The sequence below is a fragment of the Xiphophorus hellerii genome, chromosome 14 (assembly GCF_003331165.1).
Source record: "Xiphophorus hellerii strain 12219 chromosome 14, Xiphophorus_hellerii-4.1, whole genome shotgun sequence".
Classification (NCBI taxonomy): Eukaryota; Metazoa; Chordata; class Actinopteri; order Cyprinodontiformes; family Poeciliidae; genus Xiphophorus; species Xiphophorus hellerii.
This window is the reverse complement of record NC_045685.1, coordinates 6,328,230-6,338,404: the sequence shown is the minus strand read 5'-3', so window position 1 is coordinate 6,338,404 and position 10,175 is coordinate 6,328,230. Positions and strand designations below refer to the sequence as shown.

At 40.6% G+C, this 10,175-nt stretch overlaps 1 protein-coding gene and 1 long non-coding RNA gene across 2 annotated transcripts; both read left to right on the top strand.

The window, feature by feature from the left end:
- The first annotated feature begins 3,179 nt into the window (after positions 1-3,179).
- LOC116732096 (skin secretory protein xP2-like) lies at positions 3,180-9,179 on the top strand. Its single transcript, XM_032582048.1, has 7 exons — positions 3,180-3,323; positions 5,643-6,865; positions 6,971-7,159; positions 7,267-7,362; positions 7,480-7,615; positions 7,726-7,878; positions 8,820-9,179. The coding sequence occupies exons 2-7, from the start codon at positions 5,645-5,647 to the stop codon at positions 8,861-8,863; spliced, it is 1,839 nt and encodes a 612-aa protein (XP_032437939.1). The 5' UTR covers positions 3,180-3,323; positions 5,643-5,644; the 3' UTR covers positions 8,864-9,179.
- A 625-nt stretch (positions 9,180-9,804) lies between these two features.
- LOC116732098 (uncharacterized) lies at positions 9,805-10,175 on the top strand. Its single transcript, XR_004341708.1, has 2 exons — positions 9,805-9,906; positions 10,033-10,175. It is a non-coding gene; the product is annotated as an uncharacterized LOC116732098 (long non-coding RNA).

The following is a 10,175-nucleotide window of genomic DNA, read 5'->3' as shown; positions in this document are numbered from 1 at the left end:
TGGTACAAGGTAGCTCATTCCAGAGGCGAGGCGCCACAGCTTTAAAAGATCTGTCTCCTCGAGTCTTAAAAAGGGTCCGAGGAACCATCAGCAAGTTCAGATTGGACGACCTGAGGCTCCTAGTCGAAACATAAGGCTGGATGAGGTTCTTAATATAGTCTGGCGCCTGTCCATGAAGAGCTCTAAAAGTCAGTACCAGGATTTTGTAGTGCATCCTGTAAGATACAGGCAGCCAGTGCAAACTTTTGAGGATGGGTGTAATATGTTCCCTCCTGTGGGTGCGAGTGAGCAGGCGTGCAGCAGAGTTTTGTACAAAGGGTACAAACTCCCTCTTGTTAAGACATGTGAACAGACTGTTACAATAATCCAATCTCGATGAGACAAAAGCATGAACAATCATCTCAAGCTCACCATAAGTCACCATCTTACAAAGTTTAGAAATGTTCCGAATTTGGAAAAAGCAGTTCCTAACAAGCTGATTTATGTGCCGCTCCATAGACATCGCTAGATCCATGAAAACACCCAGGTTGCGCAGGTTGCTTTTAACTGTGCAGCTCAAGTTTCCGAGGTGCTGCTTAATTCCAGGCACAGCACTGTCAGGAGCAACAATCAAGGTCTCGGTCTTGTTGGAGTTCAATAATAGGCTGTTTTCAGTGAGCCATTTTGTCACTTCGGCCAAGCAACTAGTGAGAGTGCAAAGTTTATGTGGCTCACTTGGCTTGAAAGAGCAGTACAGTTGCAGATCATCGGCGTACAGATGATAGGACACATCACTGAACTTCTGGATGACCCTGCTCAGAGGAAGTAGGTACAGCAGGAACAGAACAGGTCCCAAGACCGATCCCTGCGGCACACCCCACAAAAGCTCTGCAGAATCAGACACTGCATTTCCCACTGACACACTAAAAGTTCTGCCAACCAGGTAAGAGGTGAACCATTTCAAAACGCAACCCGACATTCCAACCAAATGTTGGAGCCTGTTTATCAGGATGCCATGGTCCACTGTATCAAATGCCGATGACAGATCCAACAAAACCAGCACAGAACATTTACCGGTGTCAGCTGCCATCATAATATCACTAAACACCTTCAACAGGACTGTTTCAGTGGAGTGAAACTCACGATACCCAGATTGAAAAGTGTCATAAATGTCATTTACCTGCAAAAATGATCTAAGTTGGGTGCAGACTACCTTTTCCAGGACTTTGGCCAAGAAAGGGGTCTTGGATATTGGCCGGAAATTCTTGAGTTCGGAAGAGTCCAGTCCCGTTTTCTTTAACTGTGGCTCCACATTGGCATGTTTGAAAAGACAAGGAAACACACCACTAAGCAAAGACATTTTAAACATTTTAGCAATATAGGGCCCAATGGAGTCAAAAACCCTCACAAACAGTTTAAAAGGAAGAACATCTAAAGTACCAGAGGACGGTTTCATTTTTCTCATGATGGTTGAGATGTCTTCCACAGTGACAGGCTCAAATGAGGCCCAGCTCTGAGTGGGAGGTTCCAAATGCTGGGAACCATGGCAAGGAGGCAAGCTGTCCTTTATTACTTTGACCTTATCAATAAAGAAATCCAGGAACTCATCACAACTAATTGTGATAACACCAACTAATCTGGCATAACACCAGTGTTACTATCGGATATCAATATCAGTCCAATTTTTTGTTTTTGAGCTTCCCTAACAGTTTCTTTGTTGTAGTTTAGAAAACTAACCTGTAACAATAATTGCTCACTTTCTAAGTTAACCTAAAGAAAAGTTATACAAAGATCTGAAATTCTATTCAATTTAATAATAAAGAGACAGGCTCACAAATATGCTTATAAAAAGTGTCTGTACTCCAACTTTTGGTTTATGTATTCATCTTCAGTGAGTTTAGTAGATGAACTCTCACCTTGCCCCATACCTGTCACGCTTTGAGAATAAGAGAAATGTCGACTGGAGTGGGGTGGCTTGTGGTTGTGGGGGGCAGGCGAGCGAATGTACGTAAGATGGGGGTGGAGGGGAGGAGATAGACCAGGGAACAGACGAACGTAAGTCAGTGGGGGAAAGACGACTGGTAGACCAGGGGACAAACGTAAGAACGGGGGGAGCAACACGGGATATTTACGGAACCTTTGTTTGTCACACTCAGAAACTCATCTACCAGCCATGTACCACTACGATAATTTCCGCCTCCCGTTTGTTGAGATGATATGAAGTTTATTGTGCGGTTCGTCCGTAAAGCTACACTTACACTATAAGCATCAGCTACTCAGCTACCCGCCGTGTTCAGTCTATCCGCTCACCTGTATTAATCCTCCCGCAGCACTCGCTCTTCCCGCCATTCGCGTTGAACCAGCAGCTTCCGGAGGAGAAAGGCTGCCGTACTTCAGGCATCGCGCCAGTCATTTTAAGGATGTCCATGGGTCCCCCCAAAATGACGAAAACCCGGGCATTATCATCAAACAATAAAATCCCCACGGGCCAAACTTGAAAATTGGACGTTATGCCGCTAACACTTAACATTCGTCAACAACTCAGAGGCGGAAGTCAGAGGTACGCGCAACACAAATAATGTTCAGGCCGGAACACGGTGCGCTAAATAATCAAACATAAATTAACGAAGCTTCGAGGCAGGTAAATTTCCCTCGTGGAATTTTAATAATCGAGGTACTCAAATCATTTGAGGAATCGTTTCAGCCCTAGTCTTGATATAGCCATATTCCGTCAAGTCCTAATTTGATACACACATATCTTTTAGGTGACGTCCTCTTTACATTCCAAGATGTTACATACTTTTGTGCAGCTCTATGGTTTTGAGGGAGTTCCTAAATGTTCACTTAATCTATGCTGAACAAATGACTTTACTGTCATTTCCATGATCTAATCTGGTGTGTTGCTCTGCATACTTTGAATGACGCTTAGACAATATAAGAAAGAAATATAGATTTTTTAAGGAGGTTAGAATTCTACAAAGACAGGGTGTGCTTTAGAAGTATGAGACATCCTCATGCCTGCGTAATCATATACGAACAAAGAAAGACTACATGTTTTCTTAGTCAAATCTCTGACATAAATCCATCTTTAAGACCTTTAAACAAGTAAACTCACCATGCAACATACCGCACCTGTAACAGTTCCTTTCACTCCCCTCAAGGTTTATTGTAGTGTCTCCTCCCTCTATGCAAGACTTAAATAGTGGTCCAGAGTAAAGAGGAATCACATACTCACCTGGAAATCAGAGGATATTGGACACAGGCCACCTGCCAATCATACCTGGGAATAAAACTACATCTGTTCAAGGACTTATCTTTTGAATTAAGGAGAATAAAGTCTACAGGTAGGTAGAAGAGCAACCAATGTCTGTTTTGAAAGAGTTTTCATATTACTCAATTATTATTTTACAAAAAGACTTTTTCAACCATATAAAGAGGTAGAACTGTTAAACACTTTTAAATGTATAAAGAAGTTTACTCAACCGGTCACTTGAAATTCTTAAGGCATATGAAAGAGTAAGAATTCATTATTTATTAACTTATTTATTTTCTTTAAACTAACTTAAATTAACTCAGAAACTCAGTTTTCTGAGTTGCACTAATCTTGTGTGTCTATACATATAAATACAGTGAACCATCGCTATATCAAGGCCTTTCACGGCCTCGGTGCTTCGCGGATTTTTTTGTGCAGTTGTTTATCACAGTGCATTGTGTTCTGCGTCCTTATTTTCTAAACCGTCTCCGCGCTTCTTCACTACCTGTGTGCCAATAACGTTATGGTATTAAAATATACGTAAAACAGCTTGACAAATTTTGGTAAATGTTTTTGCCCAGAAGAAATAAAGAGCGACACCAACTACCGATAACTATGTTCTTCTCTCGAAAAAACACACCTGCACCACCGGCTTCAGAAGAGAAAGCCACTAGAAAAGGGAGTCAGGCCGCAGCGTCTCAGTCAGAGGAACAGTGAAATACGCAAGTAACAATTTGTCCTACTGTACTTCATATTGATCATTAAATGATTATTTCACTGTAGTTATTAGGAAGAAAGTGGTATATTTGTTAAAAAAAAACCTGCTTGGGCCTGAATACAGGTTTTGTTCTTTGGTTTCGATGTAGAGTATTTAATTATGCTGTATAATAATTGTAAAAAATAAAGGTAACTACTTCACGGATTTCGCTTATCACAGGTTCTTTTCAGAACGCAACCCCCGCAAAAAACGAGGGTTCACTGTATATATAGTATATAAAGACAGGTAGATTGTGTGGAATAGATTTTTCATACATGGCACAAAAACTTTCTTTTCACTCGTTGTTAGTGGATGGGTGTGAGGTTTACTGTCAAATAGCTGTGTTTACTATATTAAATCCTAAACTCAACAGAAACAACCCAAATGACCTTGATGAAAAGTTAACATAACTCAATTCCTAACACCATGCTTTCCCTCCTTTAACATCAATGACTGCTTGGAATCTGTTGTGGTAGATTCTACAAAACCATTACTCTGATGTTAAAATTGCTTGTTCTTCTTTGCAAATAGCCTCCAGCTCCAGTAAATTCCTGGACTGTCTGGCATGAGCTGAATGTTTGAGCTTTCCCCAGAGTGGCTCAATGACAGTGAAGTCATTAAACAGAGATGGCCACTCCAGAACCTTCATTTTGTTCTGCTGCAGCCAATGACAGCTCCACTTGGCCTTGTGCTTTGGATTGTTGTCGTGTTGGATTGTTCAGGTACAACTCATGTTCAGCTTCCAGGCTGATGAGTGAAAAATTTCCTCCAGTATTTTCTGATAACATGCTGCATTCATCCTGAAATTCATTTTGACCAAGTTTGCTGTGCCTCTGGAGCTAACACACCCTCAAAATATCAGAGATGCTCCTCTGTGATTCGCAGTAGGAATGATGTGCCTTTCGTCACAGGCCTTGTTGATGCCTCTCTAAAGGTAATGTTTATGAATGTGGCAAAAACTTCCTGTTTGGCGTATTGGTGGTTGGTGGCTTTTGCTTATTAATGCCAACATTGAACAATGCAGCTCGTTCTTCGTCAATAACCCAGTTACTATGCAGTGGTAATGAGGTACCATTACCACTGCATACCTACTAATTAAAAAGAGTAACTTTAAAAAAAAGAAAAAAGTTTCTCTTTTTTTTTTTTAAGAGGCCTGAATTTCAACTAAAGTTTTTCTGGGTTTTTCTTTAAATTCTGAAACATTTTCCTGACCGTTGCTGTCTAGCATATCATGAACGCTAGATCAGAGTTTGATGATGATCATGTTCATTTGGGTCGTTTCTGTTGTCACCATGATTTACAAATAGTACGCACAGTTAGACACTATATGGTTTCATTCAACATCAACAATGAGTAAAAAGAAAATCCTTGTGTGATATAATATATACATACATATTGAATGTATTGTATGAGATTATAAGATACTAAAGTTCATTAGATTAAAACTAGTGTTGTATTACCTTTAGAAATGCATTTTAAGAAAGACATTCAAAGTAATTACAGACATTTTTTAATTAACATTGTCACTAAGATACTTCATTAAAAAAAAACATTTAAAACACTTTTACCTTGAAAGAAAATCTCATTTCACATCTAACTGAAGCTAATTTTGTATTTGTATTGCTTAATTAAATTATTTTCCCTTTCCTGAAGGCATGGAAAAACAACTGCTCCTCAGTATTTTGTTGGTGACACTGTCCTTGGAATTTATGGCCACCTATGCTCAGAGCAATACAACCACAATAGCACCAGCCAGCAACGCAACTACAATAGCACCAGCCAGCAACGCACCTACAGTAGCACCAGCTAGCAACGCACCTACAATAGCACCAGCGAGCAACGCACCTACAGTAGCACCAGCTAGCAACGCACCTACAGTAGCACCAGCTAGCAACGCACCTACAATAGCACCAGCCAGCAACGCACCTACAGTAGCACCAGCCAGCAACGCACCTACAGTAGCACCAGCCAGCAACGCACCTACAGTAGCACCAGCTAGCAACGCACCTACAGTAGCGCCAGCTAGCATCGCACCTACAGTAGCACCAGCCAGCAACGCACCTACAGTAGCGCCAGCTAGCAACGCACCTACAGTAGCGCCAGCCAGCAACGCACCTACAGTAGCACCAGCTAGCAACGCACCTACAGTAGCACCAGCTAGCAACGCACCTACAGTAGCACCAGCTAGCAACGCACCTACAGTAGCACCAGCCAGCAACGCACCTACAGTAGCACCAGCTAGCAACGCACCTACAGTAGCACCAGCTAGCAACGCACCTACAGTAGCACCAGCCAGCAACGCACCTACAGTAGCACCAGCTAGCAACGCACCTACAGTAGCACCAGCTAGCAACGCACCTACAGTAGCACCAGCTAGCAACGCACCTACAGTAGCACCAGCCAGCAACGCACCTACAGTAGCACCAGCTAGCAACGCACCTACAGTAGCACCAGCTAGCAACGCACCTACAGTAGCACCAGCTAGCAACGCACCTACAGTAGCGCCAGCTAGCAACGCAACTACAGTAGCACCAGCTAGCAACGCACCTACAGTAGCCCCAGCTAGCAACGCACCTACAGTAGCGCCAGCTAGCAACGCAACCACAGTAGCGCCAGCTAGCAACGCAACTAAAGTAGCGCCAGCTAGCAACGCAACTACAGTAGCACCAGCTAACAACGCAACCACAGTAGCACCAGCTAGCAACGCAACCACAGTAACACCAGCTAGCAACGCAACCACAGTAGCACCAGCTAGCAACGCAACCACAGTAGCACCAGCTAGCAACGCAACCACAGTAGCACCAGCCAGCAATGCAACCACCGTGGCACCAGCTAATAATGCAACCACAGTAGCATCAAACACACTCCCGGCAGTGGTAAGAAATAGAAATAACCTTGAAAAAAAGAAAGTGATTATATATGAGATTTATTGTAAGATTATTACAGTGCAATATTTAAAATTCATGCCTTCACCTTTGTAGGCCAGTATTTCTCGACAAGAATGTGGCTCCTCAAAGCTCTGTGCAGCTGAACCCTCAAAGTGCGATCCCTCTTCCACAACCTGCTATTTCGTTTCTGCCAAGCAACAAAGTGGCCAAACGTACAACTTTGAGCTCTCAGGACAGACAGACGGCTACATTGCTGCTGGGGTGTCTAATGCTGCATCTCAGGTAATCCATATTTTATGAACCTAGAATAAAATACCATGAAATCTAAACCAGAGCAATATTCTAGTTTGAAACGATTGAAAATAAAATAATATCATGTTTTTCAACAGACTGCCAGTCACAGAGCCTATTTCTGCGCTAACCACAAAGGTGCTGTCCGTTTCTTCACTGGCTTCATCAATAATCTGGTTCTAAATCTCACACAGGTAAGCAAAGCTGATACAGCATTAGTAGTAGGAATATATTTTTCAATTTATGCAACACAATGTTTGCATGGACATCATTGTTTTACTTTCAGTTAATTAAACTCTTTCTCTCTTCAGACACTAACAACAACCAATGTGAAGGGATCAGTCAACTCAGGAAAAATCCAGTGCACATTTTCAGCTGACCTACCTGACACGACGACACGAGCAGCAGATTATGCTTTGTCTGTTACAACTGGACCTTACAATGCCAGTGAGGAATCACTTTAACCATTCACACAATTTCAATGTCACTTATGGTATTCACCAAACTCATTGGTATCACTGTTTCAAATGTTTTTGTGTTTTTGCATCTTTTCTCAGCTTCCGGGGAACTGGGAAACGCAAACTTCAGAATCCTAACACCTCTTGTGAACCTCACTGACACTACCACCAACGTCACCAATTTGCTGAGCAACAGCACTAACAGCACCTCCTCTGCTTATCCGGTCACACACACACAGTCATTTTTGCCAGGTAAGCTAATGACGCCAAAGCTGGGGAGACAATATGGGAGCTAAACATTAGTGTGACGTGAAACAGGCCTTCCAGCTGCTAAGATTTGGGTTTAGGGTTAGTCATAAGACTAGTGGAAATATGACAACAATTTATGATTTGTCATAAGAGAGACTTGATTCTTGTAGAGCCAATATAGATAAAGAAACGTATTCATATTCTGTTTAAATGCCATTTAAAAAAAAAAAAAAGTAGTTATTCTTTTTTTAATGGACAGCCTTTGCACCTATTTTAGTTTCTAAAAGCTGCCTACCTCATTCCTGGTAGAAACAAACTATTTGACTGGATACAAGTAGTTCTCAATTTGAACTATTTATTTCTTTATCTTTTTATGTATGTATGTATATGTGTATTGTATATTATGTATATACACATAACCTGCATTTTAACTCGAGTCGAGCAAATCTCAATCTCGTTGTAATCTGTTGATGACAATGAAATAAATCTTATCTTATCTTAACCATTTAAATTTTCCATTTAATTCGTTGTTAAAATAGAACCTTAAACTCCAACATAATCTGGCTGAGATTCAGGGTGGTGACTTAAAACGGGTAAAAGAAAACTCATCACTGAGCTGATAGAGAAGAATGGGGCAAGCTTCTCTCAAACCAGCATCATTGACTGGCTCCAAGAAGCATTTCACTGAAATTATTTCTACTATAAAACAGGGGATACAGTGACCTAACTTAACTGATTGTGATTAAATTTGTGTTTAGTCAGTAAAACATTGTTCCTCTTTTTATCTTTACTTTCACTTTTTGCCAAAGTCTCACATGAAGACCGTTCTCAAGGCTTTTATGCATCAAGCATTTTTTAGATGTTCTCTAAATCTGATGGTTCTTCATATTAAAAATTACCAAAGCACCAAATTTCTCACTTCTTTTCTGTCTTCTCCCCTACAGTTCTGCTGGTCACCGTGTCTCTGCTGGCTTTCACAGCAGTATGAAGCAACTTATCTCCACCATGTTAGAAAAAGGCTGTAACGTCTCTATCAATGAGCACAGACGACTAAGATCAAAAATGGAGCAGGTCTTGGACAGATTTTCCTACTTTGGGAGGATCCATTTTGTGCTGACTCAGTTTTGTTATTTTAAGAACAACTCTTCAAGCCTCTGCTCCGCTGCTTCTTGTCAAGTTTACAAGCCTTTGTGATTCTGAATCAAAAGAGAAATTATGTCAAATGCTTCCTCTTTAGTTCTATAAAACTATTTACCCACAAGACTTCTGGAATTCTGCTCTGTGATGTAAAACTTTTCTACAAATGAAGGAAAAACTGATTTTTTTCAATTGTCAAAAATATGTCATCATGCTTGACAGCATTTGTGTTTCAAGGTCTGGTTATACTTTAGAAGTCTATTTTACTGGTGCATGTTGAAATCTTCAGTTCTTATTTCTTTTGACACTGCATTGATCTTTGTTGTAATAATGGTGTTAATTATTTTAGCAGTTCCTTGATTATGAAGTCTTTAATGGCTGATGTGAATGGACATGTTAAAACAATTAAGATGTTAAATGTGTTAATACATGTTGAAGGTGATTAAAAAATGTGCACAAATTGAATATTTTAATATATATTTTTAATAAAATACTTTGTCAACTTATTTATTCAAACTTAAATAAATACATCTTCCTGAAGGAATCACTTGGTCCAGCCTTTTTATTCTACTTTTAACCCAGCACTTTCTTTAGACATTTTCCACTTCTATTGAATTTTCTAGCAAAGCTCCGATCAGATTTTGTTTTTTTGTTACCGATTCCTAAACCGATCTCCTGGATTAATTTTTCACTTCAGGTATAAACGTTACTATGTGATCTGGCAAAATGGAAAAATGATCTGGTAATAAAATCACCTAATTTAGACAACAACAAAAAAAAAAAACATGCAAGATCCTTGCAGCTACTATGATCAGTGCAGCAACAGATACTACGACCACCGTGGCACCAGTTACCAATGTGACTGCAGCAGCAACAACCATCATACCTGCAGTGGTAAGTCATACAAAATAAAAAATAATAATAGATTGCTGGAAAGAAAACAAGAAAATTATCACCTATGAGGTTTATTAATAGGTTTCTACAGTGGGATATTTAAAATTCATGCCTTCACCTTTGTAGGCCAGTATTTCTCGACAAGAATGTGGCTCCTCAAAGCTCTGTGCAGCTGAACCCTCAAAGTGCGATCCCTCTTCCACAACCTGCTATTTCGTTTCTGCCAAGCAACAAAGTGGCCAAACGTACAACTTTGAGCTCTCAGGACA

Bases quoted from the DNA above. Each gene is read 5' to 3' on its own strand.
- LOC116732096 (XM_032582048.1), top strand. From the start codon at position 5,645: ATGGAAAAACAACTGCTCCTCAGTATTTTGTTGGTGACACTGTCCTTG. The intron at 7,160-7,266 runs GTAATCCATATT...GTTTTTCAACAG, and splicing joins TGTCTAATGCTGCATCTCAG to ACTGCCAGTCACAGAGCCTA. The intron at 7,616-7,725 runs GTGAGGAATCAC...ATCTTTTCTCAG, and splicing joins AACTGGACCTTACAATGCCA to CTTCCGGGGAACTGGGAAAC.